Source organism: Colletotrichum navitas (assembly GCF_030913465.1).
Source record: "Colletotrichum navitas strain CBS 125086 chromosome Unknown LY79scaffold_88, whole genome shotgun sequence".
NCBI classification, from domain to species: domain Eukaryota; kingdom Fungi; phylum Ascomycota; class Sordariomycetes; order Glomerellales; family Glomerellaceae; genus Colletotrichum; species Colletotrichum navitas.
In genome coordinates this window covers 14,900-40,623 of record NW_026850634.1, presented here as the reverse complement: position 1 = coordinate 40,623, position 25,724 = coordinate 14,900, and the positions used below count along the sequence as shown (strand labels likewise).

Genomic DNA, 25,724 nt, shown 5'->3' with positions numbered 1-25,724 from the left:
AGCCGATATCTTTTGGTATGTCTTTGCGTGCGGGGGGACATGTGCTAAAGTCGAAACAAGTCATGAGACCACAAAGCCTCTTTACCTGCCGCAACTTCTGCAGCATGAGTTGCTTTAAGCAACCTCGCCATTACACCAGGGTATGCCCATCAAACACGATGGACTCATCTTTTGTTGCCGTTGAGAAAGAATGGCCTGCAGAGCCAGGCGCAGGCAATGGACAGAGCCCGGGGGGGCCGCTTACGTACCGCAAGGCCAGCGAGCCCTTCAATCCAAACCTCTTCAAAAACCCACCATCAGAGTACCGAGGATGCCCGCGGTGGTCATGGAACCCGAAGCTGGAGAAGAACAGGCTTTTCCGGCAAATCGATCATCTCAAGGATATGGGAATGGGCGGATTCCACATGAATGTTCGAACCGGATTGGATACCGGGTCCATGGGTACGGAGTTCGTGCATCGTGCCCAGGATTGCGTGGAGTATGCACAGAGCAAGGGCATGCTCGCCTTCTTGTCAGTGGACCATTCCCACCTGCCGAATAACCAATTCCATCCTGACGTTTATCAGCTATGACGATGACCGGTGGCCCTCGGGAGTTGCTTGCAAAAGGCCTGTGAAGCAGCATCTCGAGCGCAAGGCCAAACACATTTTGCTCACGCCGCACCCGCGTGGTAGTGTTGAATTGGGAGTGTAGGTGACCATGAACAATATGTTTGTCTTTCTACTCATACGAATAACAGTCATTGCGCACCCAGCTCTGCACAAGCACCTCGAAGTGAACTGGGTTATCTGCTAGCTCGATTCTCTATCACCCTCGATGAGAATGGCCGCCTGCAGTCTAGCAGGAGGCTGCAAGAAGACGAAGACGCGGAGCCCGGCGGACGAGTGTGGTATGCATACGTTGGGACCAACGCTCCGTCATCTGGGATCGAGGGGCAGACCCGCATCGACACAATGAGCACCAAGGCCATGACGCGATTTCTGGAAAGCACTCATAAGATCTATGAGAAAATGACAGGCGACAAGTTCGGAACGACGGCGCCTTGCATTTCCACTGATGAACCTCGAGTCACGATCAAGACTCAGCTCTCGAGTCCGGATGGCGTCGAAGACGTTTTTCTGCCGTGGACTGCAGATCTTCCCGATACGTTCCGGGAGACCTACGGCAATGATGCCGATCTCATCAGCAGTATCCCGGAACTATTTTGGGACCTTCCGGGAGATACGCCCAGCCTGGCTCGATACCGTTTCTACGACCATGTCAGTGAAAAGTTCGTCATGTCCTCTCCGGACCTCCTCGTAAGCTGGTGTGGGAGGAACAAGATCATGCTCAACGGAAACATGATGGAAGAGCCAAATCTGTACTCTCAGACCACCGCTCATGGAGAAACAATGAGATATTATCGAAACCAGACATCGCCCAGCATGTCTCTCCTCAACGACTGTGTTGAATATAATATAGCCAAGCAATGTACTAGTGCGGCCCGTCAAAATGGTATCCGCGGCGCTATAAGCGAGATTTACGGACACGCACACTCGTACTTCACCTTCGAAGGCCACAAACAATGTGGCGACTGGCAGGCTGCTCTAGGCATCACGTTTCGTGTCCCGCACCTCAGCTGGGACAGTATGGCGGGCGAGAGAAAGCGTGGCTACCCAGCGAGTGTCAGCTATCGAAGCCCATGTTACAAGGAGTACAGCTACATCGAAGACCACTTTGCCCGTGTTGGGGTGGCGTTGACTCGCGGAAAAGCCATAACGCGTGTCGGTGTGGTCCACCCCATCGAAAGCTTCTGGCTGTGCTCTAGTCCGAATAACAGCTGTGATGGCGAGACCCTTCGTCGCGAAAAGGAGTTTGCGGAGCTCACCGATTGGCTGCTTCACGGATTGGTGGACTTTGACTTCATCGCCGAGAGTCTTTTGCCGGGCCAGATTGGCGAAGACATCTCAGCGCCTCTTAAGGTAGGCCACTGCGAATACGACCTCATCATCTTACCGAATCTTCGGACTATTAGGTCATCTACCCTCGATGTTGTCAAGAAGTTTGCAGCAACAGGGGGCAAGGTCATCATCGCTGGTGAAGGACCAGTGCTACTTGATGCCCAAGTCACACCGCCTGATGTCGATATGAACATCAAACCAAGCACCAGGGTTGCCTGGAGTAAAAGCGACATCTTCTCAGCCGTCTCCGAGAGTCGCGATCTGCAAGTTGATCTGAAGGGAGGACAGCCGGCGAAGACTCTTCTCTATCAGATGCGCCAGGATGGTGATGAAATGTTTCTCTTCATCTGCAATACGGACCGAAACAACCACTACGATACGTTGGTAAACATCAAGGGCGACTGGGATGTTGTGATTCTGGATACCTTAACAGGCGAAACACACCACCAAGGGTCTAAATACAGCAGCGGATGGACAATCTTTGAGCACCGGTTTGAGGGCTGCGCAAGCTTGTTGCTGAGACTTTACCCCGTCCCGGCCGAGGACCTGTCCTTCGTTGAAATCGCGGAAGAAGTAGCCCCCATGTCGCCCAAACAGCAGACTGTGGAGCTGAAACTGGACGAGGTCATTCTTTCCGAACCAAACGTCTTGATGCTTGACTATGCGCTATATAGGATCGACGATGGCCCGTGGGAGGATGTCACGCGTCAAGAGGTCTCGAAAATCGATGACGAAATCCGAGCTCGCCTGCGTCTTCCTCCGAAGGGCTCAGCGTGGAAGCAGCCATGTAGTGTGCCGTCATCAGGACGAGTTCCGAGGGTATACGTCGATCTACGCTTCGAGTTTGAGTCACAGACCATCGTCAAAACGCCCTCGTTTCTCGCCATGGACAACCCGGAGAATGCAAGAATCACTGTCAACAGTCGCAAACTGCTTGTTGACGAGAGGAGCTCGTCCTGGTGGGCCGACGAAGATATCAGAACGGTCCCGCTGCCAAAGAGGACGATCAGGAGGGGGAAGAACATCATTGAACTCAGTATGCCGTTTGGCATCTTGGCGAATTTGGAAAGGATTTACCTTCTTGGCAGCTTCAGCGTTGAGCTGAAGAACAATTTGCCAATTCTCTGCGAACGACGCCAGAGCCTAGGCTGGGGCGATATCGTGGCGCAAGGACACCCGTTCTATACCGGGAACGTCACTTACCATTGCAGCTTTTCAACAAAATCCCGATCGAACGTCACGCTATCGGTTCCGCACTTCGCTACGCCGGTTGTAAAAGTCAAGTGGGGAAAGAAGAGCGGACATATCGCCCTGCAGCCGAGAACCCTAGCCCTCGGGGAGATTGAAGTTGGGAAACACGACATCTCCATTACCGCTTTTGGATACCGATATAACTCTTTTGGGAACGTCCACTTGAAAGACTGTGTCTCTGGTGGCAGGCCTGATCTGTGGCGAAGTAAGTATTCAGACTTGATTTGGCGCCTGGGTATATACTGACATTGTCCCGATAACTGGAGGTTGGGCTTGTAGTGATGAATATCTATTGAAACCTACTGGAATCCTGGAAAAGCCCTCTGTTCTTGTGGAGGCTGAGGATGAAGGTGATGACTGGATCGTTTTAGCGAGGTGATTACAAACCGCTTAGTCTCTATGGATGTCAGAGGCTCAGTAGCGATATAATTAACGATGGCTTATCAGCCGTGCCGCTGTCTTATGACACTATCATTATGACTAAAGGAAAACTATTGGAAAGCAACGAAGGTATACTTTTCAATGGGGGGATAATGGGCGGCATGAACTAGTAATGTAACTGGGAGAAATCGATCATCAAATTTTTCAGACTTGGTTAATCTGTAGGTTAAATGGTATAATTTGGGAAATGTAGCCAAACAACAGATTAAAGAGTAATAGAAGCAAAGAGGAAAGAATGATCAACCATTGTAAAACACTTCGAGGCCTTCTAATCCATAACATAATCCTCTGCCTCCTCAATTCAGCCAGAATACTATTGGATACCAAGGTTCCCATTTTCAATAATAAAAGTACATCGTCGTCATTTACTCGCAATATGGCAAGAAAGTCTAGTCGAGGAAGTTGAAGACCTTGCGAAATCGCTATCAGTGTTCCCCTTGATGATCGAAATGGAAATGCGAAGAGATTACAGAATTTGCCCCCCCGAGGTCAGGGTTGGCCCTGTCTGCATCTACTTGAATCTCAAATCTTCATGACAGGCGTCCGATTACTACTTTGAGACCTTGGCCTTGAACAGACCGACAAACGTTGGTTCGGCAGCATGTCACGGCCTGGTAAGGAGAGGACATATCGCAGTCACTCGTGGCAGGCGTGTGGCGATTGTTAACACTATTGACGCAGAAGCATTATGACGTATTAGATACCGCCGTAGAGCTGTGATGGTGTTATGGTTATTCTGGTGAACTGCAGGAGGCGGCAGTCATCTGCAAATTGGGGTTACGACGAGGTCTAGTGTCCAAAAAGAGATGAAGATAACGTGGCACATGGCCAATATGGGTTGGACTTTGACTATATACCAACAATGGCTAATCATCCTCCATGGCATTCCAGTACGAAGAAGAACAATTGCTAGTAAACAAAGATGAAGTCCTCATTCTTGAGGTCGGTCATATCCTGTAGACCATGGTCTTCCTCGATAGTTTTGCGTTGCTGCCTCTGGGGATCCTCTTCCAACTCCACCTCCTTGCTGTCCTTTTCGCCCTTGTTGCGCATCATCGACTCGTCTACAATGTTGGTACTCTTCCCGAGGGCCTCGCGGCGTTTGGAATGCTGAACATTAAGATATTTGAGATAAAGCGGAAGAAGTCTAGACAGGTGAGGCTTATCAGTACAATGGTATGCATATAAAAATTAAGTGGAAAGACGACTTACGCTCCCATGAAGATGACGAGAATGAACATGACTAGATTAGAAATCAAGCCGGGACGATACACCGGAGCATCATCGACGGAGTAGAGAAGTGGGCCAATGACGTTGCCAGTGCACATGCCAATGAAGACAACGGCAGAGGTGGTTTTCTTCTTGGTGTCGCCAGCAGTGTTTTGCGCTTGCCATATATAAATGAGAGGGGTGATGGCCGCAAGAGCAGAAACCTGATAGAAACCAATGTCAGCACAATATAGGTAACGGCCGAAAGTGAAGACTCCTTACGAGGTAGTATCCGAAGAGCAAAACGCCCTTATGCTGACGTGGCACCGTGAGCATGAGGATCGTGCCGATGGCGGGAATGATAGCGATGCCAGCAATGACGAGACCCTTCCGCTGAGTCCGCGTGGCAATCCAGCCGCTGCCCATGATGGCGATGATCTGAATGACGCCGAAGGGTATGTTGAATAGAATGGTCTGAAAGCTGCTGTAGCCGAAAGACTTGACTATCAAGTTACCAAAGGTCGAGATGCCGCCGCTAGCAATGCTAAACATAACACATCAGTATCATGATAAACCGTTGGCATGGTCAGTACCTACGAAATGGCAACGACTAGAACGAACCAACACCACGTCTTCAGGTCGGTGAATGTCTCCCAGACGTGATCCCAACGCCAGACCCCGGACTGGATGCCCATCTGGTTGGCCCGGAGCCGCTCGACAGCGATGACCTTCTCCCTCTCTGTCAGATACTTGGCTGACATGGGCGAGTCAGGCATCAACACAAGAACGACGAATGAGTACGACACCGTGAGCAGCCCGCAGAACCTAGCGATGGCATCAGTATCACTAGCCTGGACCAGCAAAGGCCTCCCATGACCCGCGCACTACTTACAGAAAGATGATTTGGTACTTGTAGAGCTTGTCGCTCTCGATATGACCGAGACCGTATGTGAAGAGGCTGCCGATGATGAAGGTGACGCCGTTCATGGCGTTCCAGGAGCTGGTCACCAGCGTCTGCTCGCTCCGCCTCCACCACGTGGTCGTCACGGCGAGGCACGACGGCGCAATCATGGCTTCAAATGTGCCCAGCACGAAGCGAAGCCCGAGGAGGGCGCCGAAGTTGGTGCAGGAAGTCATGATCGCCAGCGAGGAGCCCCACAGGAAGATGGCGGCGGCGATGACCTTTCCGTTGGGCAGCTTAACGAGGATGAAGGCGGCGGCGGGCTGCCAGACGAGTTGCGCGATGTACAGGATGGAGCCGAGCCAGCTGTACTGCCGGCCGTGAAGGTTTGCGTCTTCCTGGAACCCGAAGACGGAGACATAACTAGTGTGGCGGAACGGTCAGTTGATTCCTGGACTGAGGAACGAGGACAGAAACAGGAGCTGTGTGTACCTCAGAGTACTCTTGTCGAGCTGCTGGAAGAAGTACGCCCCAAGAATGAGGGGCAGAACCCGGAGGTTGATTCTCTTCAAGACAGCCTTCTCCTCTTCATAGGTGAACGAAGTATCGCCGCCTCCGTGAGCTGCCAGGAACTGAGCCGCCTTCTCTTGCAATGCGCCAGCAGGTGCTGGTTGGGTCGTGGGCACGGATTCGATTGTGTCGGAGTTAAGACCGCCGGCTTGCTTTGCCGCCGGGGTCGAGGAGGCCATGATGACAGATGCCGTCCGGAACGATCCTTGGAGTCGATACTGTCGATGCTTGGGATTCCAGTCGCCCGTCCGAGATTTTAGTATGGATCACAAGCAGAAAATCTGTCTCCAGCAGATGAAATTGCAGCTAGCTGACAAGAAGAGGGTAGGAGCAAAAGAACAGACCACTCGCAAAGGACATCGGGACCGGTTTCTCTTATCACTCAAAAACGAGAGGCCCCTGTTTCCACCCCTATATCCGAGGCCATCTCAGCTGGAGAGGGGGACAGACAAAAGAAGGGAAAAAATGGAGCCTAACGCTGACCATTGATCAATAGCAACACCTGGCCCAGACGTCACATCGCCATCGCGTGGCGTGGTTTACTTCTTAACACCCGGGAAACATGCTGGCAGCCTTGGCTTAAACATCACGCGGTTTGCGCCGGTTGCTCAACGAAAACCAAGAGATGATAAGATGTACCTGGTCTCCTGCCAACCCGCGTCATTGGAGGAAAAACTCCAGGCTGGGTGCAGGGCCGGGACTTGCAGGGTTTCTACCGAATCAATGCTCGTCGAAGCGGCTTGTGTTGGCCCACATACTCTCTACCATAGTCTCTACTATGCCAAGCGCGGGGATCTTCCCGAGGCCTTTTGAACCTCCCAAGAGCATGCCCGCGTGTCGGCGAGTCAGTGGCGTCGTGTGCCAAGTCGAGGAGCCAAACTGGGGGGTTGTGTCTGAGCAAATGACGTTGCAACGTCTTCCCCAGACTCACTCCATCAGCAGCCCGGGACGTCCCCGGCTTTTCGTGGACCCCCTCAATCCTCCCCCCTCTTTTGGAATCGAATTCCCCGCATTAGGGGGGATGAGTGATGTGGAGAGAAGGATTCTAAGCTGGAGGCTTCAAGCCATCGTGCCACCGGCAGGCTGTTCTTCCAACTAACCTCGGGTTCTGGGGTAACCCAGCCCGAGCAAGGATTGTAGCGGGGTTGCCATGTGTATGAGAAAGCCGCGGCGAAAATGAAGCTTGCCGAAGTCATGAGGTGGTGCGAAAGGGCATTCTATCAATAAACCTTGCCGTGCCCCATTCTATTCGAGAGAACTGGACCTCGACTTGGTATTGCTCACGGCCGGCTATACCAAAACTCCGGGTCACGTAGGCTGAACGCGTCGCGCTCGCCCAGACCTCAACACCAGCACCGAGAGACACATCGTAGACGGCCAACCGCGATACAATGGGCGACATATCACAGAAGAAGCGCTACGCCATCGTCGGCACCGGTGGCCGCTCAAGCTTCTTCTACACGGCCATCGCGCAGGACTACAGCAACACGTCGGTCATCGTCGGGCTTTGCGACATCAACCAGACGCGCATGAACTATGCCAACTCGAAACTCAAAGAGCTCGGCCACGGGGAAGTCCCGACCTTCCTTGCCGCCGACTTTGACCGGATGATCAGGGACACGAAGCCGGACGAGGTTATCGTCACGACGGTGGACCGGACGCATAACATCTACATCGTGCGCGCCATGGAGCTGGGCTGCAACGTCGTGACGGAGAAGCCCATGACCATCGACGCGCCGCGGTGCCGGGACATCTTCTCGGCGGTTGAGCGGACGGGGCAAAAGGTGCGGGTGACGTTCAACTACCGGTACGCGCCGCACAACACAAAGATATTCGAGGTGATCCGGTCGGGGGCCATCGGCACCGTGACGAGCGTGCACTTTGAGTGGATGCTCAACGAGAACCACGGCGCCGACTATTTCCGCCGGTGGCACCGCGACAAGCGCAACTCGGGCGGCCTTCTCGTGCACAAGTCCACGCACCACTTCGACCTCGTCAACTTTTGGCTGCAGACGCGGCCGCGGACGGTGTACGCGCAAGGCGACCTCAAGTTCTACGGGCGTGAGAACGCCGAAGGGAGGGGGGTGAGCAGGTTCTACACGCGCGCCCACGGGAGCGAGGCGGCCAGGGACGACCCGTTCGCGCTGCACCTCGAGGCGAACCCGCAGCTCAAGGCCATGTACCTGGACGCGGAGCACGAGGACGGCTACCACCGCGACCAGAGCGTGTTCGGCGACGGCATCAGCATCGAGGACACGATGAACCTGCTCATCCGGTACCGCAACGGCGCCGTCATGACGTACTCGCTGACGGCGTACGCGCCGTGGGAGGGTTTCCGCGTCAACTTCAACGGCACCGGGGGCCGGCTTGAGGTCGAGGTCGTCGAGAAGAGCTACGTCAACTCGGGGGGCAGCCAGGCGCTGGAAGGGGCCATTGAGAAGAGGACCATGCTCCTACGGCCTCTGTTCGGCCCGCCGCAGGAGATCGACCTGGGCGAGGCCAAGGGTGCTCACGGCGGGGGCGATCTCGTGCTGTTGAGGGACCTGTTTGGGGAGCCGGTGTCGGACGAGTACATGCGCGCGGCCAGTCACATTGACGGCGCGGCTTCGATTCTGACGGGCATTGCTGCTAACAGATCCATCGCCACGGGACAGGTTGTCAATGTGGACGATATTCTCGTGGTCCCTGAGAGATGATGGTGTATCAGTGGCCAGAATGGAAGAAGGGAACAAACCTGAGTAGGATGACGACGCGACGGAAATCGACGAGAAGAGAAACAATAAGCCTCGGGACGGGGATGGGTAGAAGTTATCGGGAGGTGGAAGGTCGATTCATGGCTTAGATAATAATCCCAGAGTAATAGAAGAAACGGGTTTCTCGTACCCATTTGTGGCCGGAGTGGACGGTGTCGTGCAAACTCCACAAAAAGAACTGTTAAACGAATATACATAATTACGCCAGTAACCCCTCCCTCCTTCCAACAAAAGGTCCTCGCATTGGGAGACATCGAAAAGTATCGCGATAGGCAGTGTTCGCTTAGCTGTGGGGGGCAAATCCTTGGGCGCCACCTGGCTTCTCTCTGCAACTCGAGTCGTCCCCAGTCGCACCGGCTTCAGCACACAGTTCGCGGAAGTCGCAATTGCTGAAGCCATACCATACCCAGAGTTTACCCACCCATCTTCTCTCTTTGCCAGTATACTGGCACTCGTCAGAGACCATTACTGCTGTTGAATCTTTATAATTGTAGCGATTGCAGACTGTCCCTGTTGCGTTGACGTTGACAGTGCCATTGGAGTCGTAGCAGTGACAGTATGTGTACGCACTACAAGCAAGCGCACCCTTAACAATGAGGGGAACAAGCAACAGTGAGCTAGCGGCGGTAATCGTAGGTAGTTGCATTTTGACTTGAGGACTCGTCGAGATCGCAATTTAGTGGCAATGTAGTGGCAATGTCTGCTAGGTGCCAGGAAATAGGGAGATTTCAATAGTTTTGTGAGTTTTGGTGCGAATGTGACAAACAATGGATGCATGCATGTTTGAATACGGATACTCGGGCAGCCTTTTATCTGTATTTACTAACTATTGCCAAGTCTGAAAACATCGGTCTTGAAAATATCGGCAAGGCCGATAAATCTGCCAACCTAGCCTTCTTTGATGGTGGGCCGAGTCAGTTGCTATCCACATTTAATTCGAGATTTACGCCGAACACTACGTTGGAGTCTACAGACAAGCTGATATTGTCCCCCCCTGTCAACCCGAGAGTACCGTGCACGATAACAGCGATAAACCTCATATCCTAAAGGCTGCAGTCATATCCTAAAGGCTGCAGGTTCAAATCCAGTTCAAATCCAGTTTTCTTAGATTTTTTTCAATTCCAAAACGGCTCCGCCAGGGAGGGTTAGAATAGTACTAACCCACCTTGCTTCCTACGCTGCGCTCTGGGTTGGGATGGGCCAAGACTATCCCTTTTGCCTCTAAAGATAGTTGTGTTATCACTGAATCCACTGTCTACTGGACTTTCCATAGACTAGTGCGCATGGTACTCTCGGGTTGACAGGGGGGGGGGACAATATCAGCTTGTCTGATCACTCACTAGGTTGCGCATGGATGGAACCATTGGAGGCTTAGTTGGAGGTGGGTCTATGAACGCTGACTAAGCCAAGGAAGAATACAGCCTTTCGACACCTCTAGGACACTCTTTGATATAAGGCTTTGTACAAATATACTCTAATAACCAGCATTCTACTGAAGATGAATTAGATCTACATGAGTACATGGTGCTTAGTAGGCCTCTTACAGCGTGGCACTTATCTGTATCAAATACCCTATAGTAAAAGTAAGTATTCCTCGTCATGATTTCAGTTCTACATTGCAGAACTCTAATGATATCAGAGTAGGCCACGTACTACCCCAGGCAGTGACTTTTTTTGCGTTAATTCCGCCAAATACCCCGCTTTCCTCATATAAACATTATCGATCTCTAGACTTAGGTTGAAGTTTAGAAAAGAACTAATATCCTACTTCCTGTAATAAACCTTATTTTAATGCTACAAAAGGGTAGGCGGTGAGAGATTTACATATCCAAGGACCTAGATGGTATATTCATAAAATTAACCTTTCGCCTTGCATTCAACTCTTCTTAACCATAACCCTATGTAATTCCCTCTTAGGGTACAGACGTTATCGGCCTGATATCGGTTTTGCCCATCAGGCCCTAATTCTAGGGCGGCAGCAGGTCGATTTTGATAGAGAACACCAGTAGCCTAGCGAGCTCATAGTCTCCGTTTCCCGTTTTGACACAACCTACAAGCAGCTAGGGTTAAGAGCAAGTATGTTTGAGTAAGTATTTCAGTAATGATACTTAAGTTAATCACCAAGAAAGCGTTAACGCGCTTTAGCAATTTTGGGCATTTGCTTGCTCGGGCCAGTCTGCGGACTACCGGGGCATAGCAAATTGATCTCTGGGTTTGCGCTGGACCTTTGCCGCCCTGCCAACTGCCCCGATGGTTGACATGACCTTTGACTCTGGAGATACCGCGCTTTTGGCCCATTTCAAAGATGGACACGTGTAGGGCTACCTACTGGAAGACCTCGCGGCAGACAGTTGCTGTCTTGGGCCAGCTCTTACTATTGGAATTTGGCCCCGATGGCTGCCGTTACGTTCCTAAAACTGCTGCAGTCGACCAGGGCGCCACTATGCTTGCTACCGCGTACTACGATCTACCTCTATTGGTATGGGACGTGTCCAGCAGCGGCCTGCGCGGGCCGCGACTACAGAGCAACGCCGCACTACGGCAGCCTGCAGGGCTTACTCCGTCAAAACAGGGAAGGGGCTACACCTACCCCTCCTGCCACTACGCGTAAAATACTAATTAGATATATACACTTCTGTAAATAAAATAAATCTATATCCTCTAATTAGTTAAATAAGGTCTATATATCTACTACCCTTCTATTAATCTCTTTTAACTACTAGTAACTTTCTAATTCTTCTTTTTTTTTCTTTATACTTTTATAACTTTTATAAGTTACTTTTAACTTTAACTTATAATACTATATAACTTTTACTAATTTATATTATTTTAATATAAGATATAGAATCTTTAAGTTATTATAAGTAAAATAATATATTTTTTTATCTTTTTACTATAGTATATATTAATTAGTAATAATTAGTAGCTTTTTACTAGTTTTCTTTTAGTTATATTACTTTAATTATATTTTTTTATATAACTTTACTTTTACTTTTTACTTTTTTTTAGAATTTAGTTAACTTTTATAATATTTAGTATAACTTTATATATATTTAGTATTATATTTATAAATATAATAATTCCCTTATATTTATAAGAACTTTTATATAAGCCTCTATAAATAAATATAAGTATAAGTAAGCCTAGTTATAATATCTCTAAGTATCTTAAAGTTAATTAAAAGTATAAACCTTCTTAAGGACCTTAGTAAAGGTAATTAGCTAGTATACCTATCTAAGCTAGCCTATATTACTTTATAGGCTTTTATATATATATATATAATCCTATAACCTCCTATATAAGGCACTACTAACTCTTATAAAGCTACTATTACTTATACTAGTTCTACTATATCTTTATATATTACTTTTTATAAGCTTCTTCTTAAAGTATATTTCTTTATATAACTTTATATATTTATATATAGGCTTATATACTTAATAAGTAAAGTATATAATTAAGTGTTATATAGGATATTACTGACTAACACCGCTTTCTAGAACAACATCGCTTATTAATCTAACCCTTGTTCCTGAATATAAATACTTGCAGCAGAATCCACTAAGCAAGGCAATATTTAAGGAACATAGATTATAGCACTATAGATAAAAGAAATAAGCCACTTTTAACTATATAAATTACCCCTTAAACATACTACTTAATAATAGTTATAAGCCTAGCTCTAACTTAATTTATAAGTAATAATAACCCCTACTATTATAAAGTAGTATACGCTTAGAAATACCTTTCTTAAAACTAATACTCTTTTTTAACTTTATCTTACGCCTATAATACCTTTAGAAGTAATAGTAAGTCTACTAACTAACACCTGCCTTTATAGCCTTTTAACTATACATAAAGATTAGTTCCTTAGTATATAAAGCTTTACTTCTATACTACCTAACGTAAAGTCTAGTAATTTATTAATCTAGATAGCAAAAGAAGCTCCCTAAGCACCTAGGAGCACCTACGCTAGCTAAATATATTATAAAGTAAAACACTAAGCGCTAAAGGTAATATAAAGCTAACCTTATAAGCTAGAATAACCTCTTAGTTAGCTAGTAAGTAAGTAGTAAGGCTAAAGCCTATTTAGCTAGTAGCACTAACTATTAATAATAAAGTAATAAAGTAAGAATAGATTATTACTATAAGTAATTTATCCTTTACTAAGCTAAGGATATATAAATAGTAAAAGTAAATAACCTATTATTAAGCTAGGTTAATACTATAGTTATAAAGAGATTATAGAGGGTATATAGCTATAATTACTAAATAATAATATTAACTTTACCTTTTATATAACTATTTTAGAGATTAAATAATAATATACTCTTTTTATAATATAGTAAGTAATATAGCCTATAATAATTATAATAAGATTCTTATATATACCTTATTAATAAATAACCTATCTACTTAGCTTAGAGAATAGTGTACTACCTTAATAAAGGCTAAAGTGTATAGTATCCCTAAGATCTAAGGTACTCTCCTAATTAAGACCTTCTTATGCACTATTAAGTAGTAAATTACTTCCTCCTAGGTAAGCAGTAAGCTAAATAACCTTATAAAGACTAAATAACTAGGGACAGTAAATAACCCTAAGAGAATATAGTAAGTTACTAAGTAATTTACTATAAATAATACCTATAAAATCCTATAAAGTAACAAAGGTATATATAACCTTTATAAGAAAAGTAAACTATAAGATAAAAGGTAGTACTTTAAATACCTCTATAAGAGGTCTAACTACCTATAGAAACCTATTAACTATAGGTATATTAAGTATATACTCTCTAGTAAGTTAAGGATTATTTAGGTAACCTAAGTAAGTAAGTAGTAAAGGCTATTATTATAGAGCTTTTAAAGCTAAAGTAGTTAAACCTTAGGGGTAAAGTATAAAAGAAGTAAAAAAAGGGGATTTAACCCCTTTTACTATAAGGCACCCTTATTATAGTTACTATTAACCTTTGCTTATTTAGTAAGACCCTAGCTATACTTCCTCTAACTCTTAGTGTATTCTTAACCTTACTTATTAGCCTATATACTCTTAGTAAAAGCACTATTCTTAATAACTATAGAGGTCTTTATATTATAAATAATAAGTTACTCCTTAAGCCTAGCTCTATAAAATAAATATAGATAATTATTATATTAAATTAGGTATAATATTTACCTTATAGAGGATATAGTATATATATTATAAAGAACCTCCTTAATAGCGAAGAGGGCTAGGCATAGAGGATCTTAGGCTAAAAATATAGCCTTTATTCCTAGATTTTATATTAATATTACCTTAGAAGGTCTAATTAGGAAGGCAAAAGTATAGTATTAGGGATATAACTATACTTTTTACTTTAGAACACCTAAAAAGAATATAACTATAAAGAAGCTAGTATATAAGGGTAACCTTGTCTTCTTAAATATAAACCTCTCTTTTTGCCTTAGGCTATTATATAGCCTTATTCTTATAGCCTTACCTTACTAGTAAATATATAAGTGTTTATAACCTTGTTTTACTTATTAATAAATACACTAGTAGACTATAGTAATAACGCCTACCTTTAGTACCTTTAGAGTAGGCATCTAGGGCCTAAAGCGCTTATAATACTCTAGGTTAACGCTTAGGGGTAAAATTAAAGGACTATCTTATATTAAATATAAGTATTAACTATTCCTATATAAGTAAGGTAATTTTAAAGTAAGCCTCTAAAGACTACTTAATTTATCTATATTATTATATCTCTTAGGATCTCTTTAACTTCTTAACTAGATTTAACTACTTAAAGTAGCTTATATACTTAAGAGACAAGTATACTACTTAGCTTTTTAGAGTTATACTTCCTAGAAAGACCTATAATAATTATTCTAGTTATCTATAGATTTATTACTTAGGTTACCTAGTAGTAAAGGTTAATATCTATAAGATTACTAAGATAAAGATATATTAGTTATTAGTATTAAAGGAGATATAGAGTATAAAAGGTAGAAGTAAAGCTTAGGATAAATATAGAGCTCTTTTACTAAATATAAAAGAGCCTATAGGTAGTAAGGAGAAAGTAAGGCAAGAAATTATTACTTATATAGTAAAGATACTCTTGTCCTCTAGACTACCCTATAAACTATAGCTAGAGGTAGCACTTATAGTAATCTATATATATAATATAAGCCCTCTTAGTGTTATAACTAGACTTGCCTATTAAGAAAGAAGAGGCTTAGTTTAGATAGTACTTTTACTAGTAGGCACTAGTGTATATAGTAGTATTATAGTATAACCTTTGTCTTTACTAGGATAAATATATATATATAGATATTAAGCTTATCTATTAATAAGTAACTATAAGAAAGGTATTTAGAAAAGATAATTTAAAGTTAAACTATAAGGTATATTAGATACCTAGTAAATATATATAAAATATATATAACCTTTATAGGATTTAGGTACCTTTACTATATAAGGTAATTATTATATATAATATATACTTTAATAAGATAAAGTTCTTCTAAAGTAAAAAAAGAAGAGTAATATAATAGTAAAGTTAAAAGTAAGAAGTATAGTTAAAATTATTAAAGATAAAGACTATAAGTAAGATATAATAATAATATACTTAGGTTAATAAAAGTAATAATAATAGTATCTAAAATAATAGTTACTATAATATAGAATAATAATCCTTGTTAAGTAATACTAAAGTAATTACTTAAGATATTAAGTAATATAACTAAGGTATTACTATAAGAGGAAAAGAAGAGGCATAGACTCCTAAGATAACACTAGGCCCTAGTAATCTAAATACTAAGATAGCCTTATCCTCTAAAATTAGTTAACTAGGCGTAATACTTAATAATAGTTAAGTAGTAGGATTATATAATAAGGCTAAGCACTATAGTATAAAGGGATTATAACCTTATATAAAGGAGGTCTTTTAACCTTTATACTACTAGATAATAACTAGTGTTCTAAAATAGAAAGATATATAGATTAATATATAGCTATATAATTAACCTAATAGTCTAAGCTAAGAGAAGTAAGGCTAAGAAATAAGAATAAGCTAATAATAAAGGCCCTCTAGTGTATATAGGTATAGTTAACTATAGTACACTAAAGCTAGACTAGGAGTAAGGCGCCTACTAGTAGCCTCTAAGGGGGTATTCTTCTTGTCCCTTAGTTAAGGAAAAGACTAAGCCTAAGAGCTTCTTTATAACCTTCTTAAATAATTAACAAGAAGTAAAGCTAAAGTAAGTAATAGGCACTATACACTATATACTATAGTAAATATAGTAATATATAAGCTAATAACCTATTATATACTATAAATATTAAACAAGAAGTAATATTATTATAATAATTTATAAGACTACTATAGACACTAAAGAGTTAATTAAGATACCTCTAGACCTTTATTAACTACTATAATAAGTAATAGACTATAAAATTATAGAACTAAGGCGTCTTAAAGTGTTTAAGGTAATTAATAAGTAAGATTTACTACTAGGAATAAGGCTTCTCTTATTAAAGTAGGTATAGATATATAAGTAAGATCTAGAAGGATATCTTAACTATAGTAAGGCATAAGTTATTATAAGGGGGATATATAAGAAAAGGACCCCTTCTTTAGATATATATAGTAACCTTATAGTATAAACCTTTTATATAGTAATAGCTATTACTATATAATTTAACCTTAAGGTTAAGTAACTTAATATAGTTAATATATTTCTTAATACTAAAAGAGACCTATTAGAAAGCTAGTATACTATAAGCTACTACTAGGTTATTAGTAAAAAGAAAAGTAGTATCTATTATATAGGCCTTATATAGGTTATATAATATACCTCTTCTTTAGTTTAAGGAGTTTATAAAGACACTAAAAAGCCTAGGGCTTTATTATTAAAGAAGACCTTGTCTCTTTATTTCTAAGGAGTATACTATATATATACTCTTTTATATTAATAATATTCTTATTATATACCTAAAAGAGAGTAAAAGGCAAAAGAAGTAATTATTATAAGGCTAAAAGAGGTATATAAAATAAAGGACCTTAGAGAAGTAAAGTAGTATCTAGGTATTTATATTATATATAATAGACTAACTAGAAGATATACCTTTACTATAACTAATATATCTATAATATAGTAGTAAAGTTTAAATATATAGATAGGATTTCTCTTATAACACTACTACTAATAATAGACTTTCTCTAAAACAAGGGACAGTAACACTAGTAGAGGTAAAGCTTTTTAAGAGATAGTTAGATTAATCCTATATACTACTATAATAATCTAGCTAGATATAGTATTTACCTACTTACTTTCTCTAGGTACCTAATAAACCTAAGTGTACACTATATTTAAGTAGTAAAGTAGTATATTTAATACCTCTTTTATACCCTATATTATTAATATACTTTAGTATCTTAGGGGTATATAACTCTTTATATAAGTAATACTTCTTTTACTAATAATATAATTACTTACTAGTTATCCTAGGGGTATATTATATATCTCTTTAGTAGCCTAATCTATTAGAAAGTAACTTACTAAGTAATAGTTATAATATTAATAACTAAAGCTAAGCTTCTTGCTTTTAACTATATAACTAAAGAGCTTATTACCCTAAAAACCTCTTTTATAATATCTACCTTAAATTAAAAGATAATATATAGGTAGTATAATATAATAACTATAGATAATTTACTTAGTTATAAGGAAAAAGAAGAATTATAATATAACTTTACTATATTAATATCTAGAATATATAGCTATAAGAGGTCTATATAAAGGTAAAGTTAATATTATATATCTACTAATAAACAAGATACTAGTAGATAGACTTACTAAGAATCTCCTATAAGCTAAATTTAAGTACTTTAGAGTACTCCTTAACTTATAAGATATATAGTATATAGTAGATAAAAAGAAACAAGGACCTAATTAATAAATAATAAGAAAAGTAAAAGTAAAAACTTCTCTAAAATTAAATAATAGCCTAAGGCTAAGGGGCCTAAGCTAAAGTAAAAATTAAAAAATAGCCTATAGGCTAAGGAGCCTAATGTTCTAAAAAGGTAAAAATAGCCTAAGGGCTAAGGAGCCTATTATTAATAGAGGAAGGCATCTATATAATTATCTAAGAGATAATAAAATATAGAGTAAGTCCTCTATATAAAAGGAGCTTACTAATAAAGCTATTAAGGTTAGCCTATGTATAAGTAGTACTAATAGAGACACTATAATATATATAAGGACTAATAAAGAAGCTAGAGGAACACTTAGGGGTAATAGCCTTATAAAGGGATCCTTAAGGCTACCTACTTATTATATACCTCTTTCTCTTCTTCTTTCTTCTTTTCCTCTTTATCTCCTCCTCTTGTCTTATTAAAGGAGATAGTTATAGGTAAAGTAGCCTTCCTCTTCTTTAGGGTTTAGGGAAGACACCTGTATATATAACTATATAGCTATAATTACCTAAAATAAAGATATATAAGTAAAAGTAACTATTATATAAATAGAAGTAACTTACTTTATATAAGGCCTTTTACTACTTAGAGTACACAGGAGGGCATTAGCTAGGCTAATAACCTTAGGGGTAAGTAGTATATATATACACTAATATATAATACATTAGTAATATTTAAGGCTAAGACCTAAGAGACACTTACTATTAAATTAACCTATAAGTGTGCTCCTTAAGTAATACTTATAAGGGCTAATAACAGTAGGTCTCTTACTATACCCTCCTAGTACTCTAGCGCCTCTATAAAGGCATTATTATTACTACCTAAATCCTCTTTAACCTTAGAGACAGTAGTAGGCTCTCTTTATTATTAATATAAGGGTAAAAAGGTAACTACTTTACTACTACTCTATTATCTATAAAATAAGTTAGTAATTAAGAAATAACTAGGTAATAATAAGTAGTAATATACTAGTTAAAGGTAAATCTAGGCCTAAGTTATATAGCTTTTCTTAACTAAAGTTAAGAGGGCTAGTCTCTAGAGAGACTACTTGTTGTTACTTTTAAGAAGCTATACTTATTCTTTAGTACTAAAATTAATTAACTAGTAATAAGATAATACTTATAAGACTTATCTACAGGGGGTTCTTACTCTTCTATAGACCTACTAAAGGTCTTTTTCTTTTCCTTAAGAGAAGACAAGGTGTACTTATAGTAACTATAGTAGTTATATAGTAGTAAGACTACTATAGCCTTAGGGCCTATAGTAGCTATAAGGGCATATATATAAGCCTTACTAAAGGTAATAGTTTTATAAGATATTTAAAAAAAAAAAGAGTATTAGTAATTAAGTAAAGTAGTATAATAATATAAAAGATAATAAGTTAGTAATTAATTATAATAAAAATAATAATATAACTTATAATTATTATTATAGTTATTAAAGAAAAAAGAGAAAAAAGTAACTATAAATTTAGCCTTAAGGTAAATATTTACTAGTGCATAGGCTAGCCCTATAGTAAGTAGCCCTACTAATAGGAATACCTAATGCTAATAGCCTATAATTATATAATAACTAGCCTTTTTACACTAGAAGAACTATTTTTCCTTTGTATCTAGGCGTATAGTAACCTACGCTAACGCCTAAGGGGGTGTATTATGTAGGATATTACTAACTAACACTACTTTCTAGAACAATATTGCTTATTAATCTAACCTTTGTTCCTAAATATAGATACTTGCGGCAGAATCTACTAAGTAAGGTAATATTTAAGGAACATAGATTATAGCACTATAGATAGAAGAAATAAGCTATTTTTAACTATATAAATTACCCCCTAAACGCACTACTTAATAATATTAAGCTTTATACTATAATTAAGAATAAAGCTATATACTTTTATAACCTTAATCTTAGCTATATATAGAATACTAATATAGTTATAATCTATATATATAGAACTAAAAAAACTAGTATAAATATATATAAAAACTATAAAAAGTTACTTAGTCCTTTTATAACTTATATTTAACTTATAAAGAATAGTATATATAGTAACTACTACTATAATAGTAGTATAAGTATATACTTTCTTAGTAAGTCCTATATACACTTATAATAACTCCCTAGGGCCTTATACTAACCTATACAAGAGTATACTACTAAGTGCACTAGTAGCCTAACTTTTATAAGCCTATATAAGCTTAAGGTCTTTTATATAAAGGTAGACTTTCTTATAATAATCTATAATATTTATCCTAAGTAGCTTTAGGTCCTAGGTAATACCTTAGTAGGTATTATAAATAAGCTTAATAATATTAGCTATAGTAAGCTTCTATATAATTTTATATTCTCTTTTATATAATACTTATAGTTCTATATAGACTTTAATACTTCTATACACTTTCTAGAGCCTAAGTCTAAGAGTAAGTAAAATAAGTAAGTTATTTATAGCCTTATATATAATTATATACTTCTATATAGTTAGTTAAGCTTTACTTTTAAATTTATTAGTTAAGTATTTTTCTAAGTAAAAGGTTATAGATATATATAGATATATATAAAGGTTAATAAAACCCTATAGATAAAAGTATAATTAAGGTATTTAAGGTAAGTTTTTTTAGGTATAGGTACCCTTATATATATATATATATATAAGGGCTTATAGATCTACTTTACTTTTAAGTTTTTTAGGTTTTTAATACCTAAAATAAACTAATTTATATAACTTTATATACTTTTATAATATATATTTATAGAATACTATAACTATATATTAACCTTAAGCTATTTTATACTAATATTTATAAGAAGTTTTAGGCTAGCTAGAAATATTTAGTAATTATAACCTTTTTTTCTAAATCTAAATTAATTATAATATCTTTATTAACCCTTAAACACTACCTATAAAAATAGAACTTTTACTATAAAATCTAAACTAAATTTTTAATACTACTCCTTTACTATTACTTTAAGCTATTTTTTAACTAATAACTTATAGATAAGTATATACTTATTATACTTAAAAACAAAGGCTTTTAAATATTACTAACTAGTCTAGCTAACCTCTAAAAAGGCTACTAATTATAGTAGTAATAATTAAAAGAGTAACTTACTATAGCTTATAGTAAAGTAACTAAATACTTCTATATAAATAATAATAATACTTACTAGATTTATACTTTTAGCTATAAGTTTCTTTATACCTATATATAATAACAAAGATATATTATTAGTTATAATATATTATTTAAAGTATATTATAAAGTTTTCTTAGATAAGGTTAATAACTAGCTTAATAAGTTATAATGCTAACGTAAAGGCTATATAACTATAAGACTTAATTATATTTAGTCTATTAACGTATATAATAAACTTCTTCTATAAGGATTTAAAATCTATACTAGTATTAATATATACTCCTAGTATATTATATAGTTTTATATAGAAGTTAAAGTATATACTGCCTAGGCTATACTATACTAATATCTTTAGGTTATTTTTTAATAAAGTATTATACTTTATAAAATATAGTTAAATTATAGTATTAAGACTATACTAGTAGCTAGAGGCTATTACTTTTTATTATAAGACTATATAAAACCTAACCCTTTAATACCTAATTAAAGTATTTTAATATAGTTTTATAATTATTAGATCTTTAGTAAAAGTATTTATAATATTAAGATTAAGAGTTAGTAAGGACAACTTTATTAGGTAACTTTAGCTTAATAGTATATAAGTATATACACTTAAATATAAGAATATTATTAATAGCTAAATAAGAATACTTTAGTTAACTATAAATATTTAGGTTATTTAACCTAAACTCCTTTTTTAATAAGGTTATACTATTATTTATCTTTATACTTCTAATTTATAAAGACTTTACTAATTTTATAAATATCTAGAATAACTATTAAATTTACTTATAGAAAAGTTAGCTAAATATAGTCCTTAGGTAACCTTAGTAACTTTATTACTATCTTAATTAAGAGACTACTTAAGACTATTTATACTTATATAACCTTATAAAGCTTTAGATAATATTAGATATCTTAGGCTAAGATATAATATTAATATTACTTAATTAGTACTTACTAGATAAAACCTTTTAGCTTTATAAGAGGCTTCTTAAGAGTATAAGTAACTTTACTAAGGTTACCTACTTTAAAGAAGATATATATCTATAGGTTAAAGTATATAAGTTCTTATAGTATTACTTAGATCTATATTATTAGTCTAGTGCCTAGCTAGTAATTTTATAGTTAGAATAGTAAATAAGTAAAGTTAATTAGGTTAAGTAATAATTATAGACCTATAGTATTAATCTTAATAGACTTTTATAGACTAAAATAAATACTTTAGAGGTAAAGAAATATAATAGTATATAGATTACTTTACTATATCCTATTCCTTCTTTTCTATAACTATAATACTTTTTTTTTTCTTAAGTATAAGAATTTTCTTTTTTTTATTATCCTTTTTATTAACTTATAAGTATTTATACTTTTAAGAGGTTATATACTACTAAAATAGCTTTATTATTTTTACTACCTTTAGTATAAGCTTTTATCTAGTTCTTATCTTTAACCTTATTAATATAGATAAATTATTATTAATTTACTTAAGTGTAGTTAGTACTAATATTTTCTTTATATTATATTACTTTTTTATAACCTTAGGGGCTTAAGTTAGTGTTTCTATATATAATAGTAATATAACTAAGAGAGTATATATATCTTTCTCTAGAAGAAGAAATACTTTAGAGAGAAATATATTAAGTGTTTTTACTTTATATATAGTACTTTAGAACTTATAGATATTAGTTAAGGTTTTTAAGTTAATATATATTACCTTCTAGTCTTACTTAAGAAAGTGCTTCTCTATAGTAAACTTTTATAAGATTATTTATATTATATTTAAGTAAAATATATATAGTGTTATTAAGAAAAAGGATAATATTTTACTAAACTTCTTAGGTAATACTATATATAACGTATATATATAGTAAGTAGTACAGTATAGTAAGTAGCGTATATCTACCTACTTTTTTATCTTTTTAATAACTTAATTTAACTAGATTATATAAAATTAATTAAAAATATATATTACCTTATTCTTTATTAGTATCCTAAACTACTTTATAGGTTTATATATTATATCTAGTCTTTCTATAATTACTATATTATTGTGTAAGTAGTTTACTACTCTCTATATAACCTCCCTTTTAGGACATTTCCTTACCTCTAGCTTTAATAATGTCCTTTTCTCCTTGTAGTGCCTCTACTTTAGCTATATTAAGTAATCCTCTAAGACATAGTTAGGTCTTTTTAGCCCTTTAGCGCTTACTAAGTACCTTTATCCTTATATAAAGTTAATAGTTCTCTGCCTTAATAATAGTAAGTTAATATACTAACTTACTAATACCCTTTAACTATAAGTTAATTACCTTGTATATTAGTGTTAGTAAACTTCTTTAATAGTCCTTAATCCTTTTTTTTAATAAGGTAGAGCTTTATATACCTTTAATTACTATTATTAGTGTCTTTAGGTCTTATAAGCCTAAGCTAGTTAGATATAAGTTAACTAGTGTTAGTGTCTTTAGCTTAAAATCTAGGTAAAAAATAATAACTTTAGGATTAAAAGGTATAAGACTAGCCTATTAAAAACCTACTTATATGTTTATTTTACCTATTAAAGTAAAGAATACTACTTTAAAGGTAAAAAAAAGTTATCTTTAGTAATATATATAATTTATATCTATATTATTTTCTTAATTTTCTTGCTATATAAGTACTTTAAAGGGCTAAAATAGCTAATATTAAGAGGCTAAAGCTTATATAATAAATAAAGAGGTATATATAAAGTAATAATACCTTCTTTAGTATAGTAGTTATTAAATTTAGTTAATTTATAGCTATTATAGTTATCTAGGATTAGAAGGTAATAAGTACCCTTTATGTAAGACTTTATATACTAATTAAAGTACTTTAGCTAATCTAGGCTAATCTTGTTTATAGTCTATTTATTTTTACTTAGGTAAATACACTATATAGCTAGAAATTTACTATTAAGGTACTATAATAAAAGGTAATATTTACCTTTTATAATAATATATAGAGGTATTACCTAGTTATCTATATATACACCCTAAATAATAGAAACCTATTTATAATTACTAGGCTACTTTATATAAGGCCTTCTATATTAGTTAAAAGTTATAATAACCTTTATATATAATAGTATTCTTATTAGGAACCTAGTCTTATTAAAATTATAGATATTATAATCCTATATCTTATACTTTATAATTATATTTTATATAAGTATAAACTAGCCTTATATAATTATAGGATCCTTAGCTAAGGCCCTCTAATAGTTAATTTAATATTAAAATTATATTTTTAATTAGGGTTATTATTATATAAAGTTCTTTGCCTATTAGGGTCTAATATATGTCCTATTGTATATATTAAAAAGTTAATTAGCTATATCTTATATATCTTCTTGTTATAGAAGAAATCCTTAATTAATTAGGTTAATAACCTTTTTAAGAATTACTTCCTCTTTAGATATAGTTATCTTTATTAATTTTAAATGTGTCTTAGCTTATATAACTTTTCTAGCATATTAATAACAGAGTGTAGTTTTAGGCATATTATAGATAGAGGCTGCCTTTTATATAGATAGATTTTAGTCTTTTTAGATAGCTATAATTACAAGAATAATTTAGCTTTCTTAAAAAGAGGATTCCATTGTTGTACGTAGAGAAAGGTTAATGTAAGGATAAAGCTAGTAGAAATAAGGTAGACGTATACTACTTACTATAATATACTACTTACTATATATATACATTATATATATAGTAATAAGTATCTTATTAATCTTAGTTTTATTATATAAAGTAAGCTATAAATAAATACTAATTAAGATAAATAAGGAATTCTTTATAGGCTTTTTTATTTATTAAATACTTAATTTATATTAATAAAAGCCCTCTTAAGTAGCTCTAAAGAAGCTCTTAGTATTAAGTATAAATAGTGCTTTATTCTTAATACTTATTAAAGAATTAGGTAGTTATATATAGAATACTACTTAGTTAATAAAGGTTTTAATATTATTAATAACTATAAAGTTAATTATATCTAGCTTAAAAATATTAGAAAGATCTTATAAATAAAATACATAAGTTACTTACTTATAGACTAATTTAGCTATAAAGTAGTTAAGCTTATAGTTATTTAGGCACTTTTATATTATCTTAAATTAAATATATATAAAATTATAAAAAGTGTCTTCCTCTATATATAGCTATATAAAATATATTATAGCTATATAACTATATATAAGCCTTTGCTTAATTAACTTTACTAATTCTATAATATAAGTTATACTATAAGTAAATTATATATTATAACAGGGGAGTGGTTGTATAACTAAAAAGTGGCTTTTTTTATCTCTACTTGGGTTTTGACGGAGTAAGCCCTGCAGGCTGCTGTACCGCACGCCAAGACGTAGACCGGGCGCCAGGGCGCCAGGCCCCGTGGACTGGATCGACTGGGACCCCCCGGCTCCGTGCCACATTCTCACCATCCGTGGCGGCTCCGCCTACGCGTGGGATCCCGACCGCCAGGTTGAGCGCCAGATACGCGGCGGCCGTGCCAAGTATATTTGCTCTTCTGCCGGTGGCCAATTTCTTATAACC

At 36.9% G+C, this 25,724-nt stretch overlaps 4 protein-coding genes across 4 annotated transcripts; 2 read left to right on the top strand and 2 right to left on the bottom strand.

The window, feature by feature from the left end:
- Positions 1-158: 158 nt before the first annotated feature.
- LY79DRAFT_525428 (family 2 glycoside hydrolase) lies at positions 159-3,570 on the top strand (the record flags this gene model as incomplete). The annotated part of the gene is made up of 4 exons (XM_060555724.1): positions 159-511; positions 567-689; positions 740-3,396; positions 3,458-3,570. The coding sequence occupies 4 exons, from the start codon at positions 159-161 to the stop codon at positions 3,568-3,570; spliced, it is 3,246 nt and encodes a 1,081-aa protein (XP_060409234.1).
- An 881-nt stretch (positions 3,571-4,451) lies between these two features.
- On the bottom strand, positions 4,452-6,906 carry LY79DRAFT_616187 (major facilitator superfamily transporter). Its single transcript, XM_060561999.1, has 6 exons — positions 6,235-6,906; positions 5,734-6,165; positions 5,439-5,666; positions 5,124-5,385; positions 4,845-5,065; positions 4,452-4,779 (listed from the first exon to the last, which is right to left on the bottom strand). Exons 1-6 carry the CDS (start codon positions 6,489-6,491, stop codon positions 4,542-4,544), a joined length of 1,638 nt encoding a protein of 545 aa, XP_060409233.1. The 5' UTR covers positions 6,492-6,906; the 3' UTR covers positions 4,452-4,541.
- Positions 6,907-7,703: 797 nt separating this feature from the next.
- LY79DRAFT_673459 (oxidoreductase family protein) lies at positions 7,704-9,008 on the top strand (the record flags this gene model as incomplete). Its single annotated transcript, XM_060564178.1, has 1 exon — positions 7,704-9,008. One exon carries the CDS (start codon positions 7,704-7,706, stop codon positions 9,006-9,008), a length of 1,305 nt encoding a protein of 434 aa, XP_060409232.1.
- Positions 9,009-9,348: 340 nt separating this feature from the next.
- LY79DRAFT_525416 (uncharacterized protein) lies at positions 9,349-9,711 on the bottom strand (the record flags this gene model as incomplete). Its single annotated transcript, XM_060555723.1, has 1 exon — positions 9,349-9,711. One exon carries the CDS (start codon positions 9,709-9,711, stop codon positions 9,349-9,351), a length of 363 nt encoding a protein of 120 aa, XP_060409231.1.
- Between the last annotated feature and the right edge of the window lie 16,013 nt (positions 9,712-25,724).

What these genes read in the sequence shown, in the direction of transcription:
- LY79DRAFT_616187 (XM_060561999.1), bottom strand. Translation starts at nt 6,491, where the DNA reads ATGGCCTCCTCGACCCCGGCGGCAAAGCAAGCCGGCGGTCTTAACTCC. An exon ending in CTCGACAAGAGTACTCTGAG is followed by an intron (nt 6,166 to 6,234) that starts GTACACACAGCT and finishes CCGCCACACTAG; the next exon opens with TTATGTCTCCGTCTTCGGGT. An exon ending in AAGTACCAAATCATCTTTCT is followed by an intron (nt 5,667 to 5,733) that starts GTAAGTAGTGCG and finishes TGCCATCGCTAG; the next exon opens with GTTCTGCGGGCTGCTCACGG.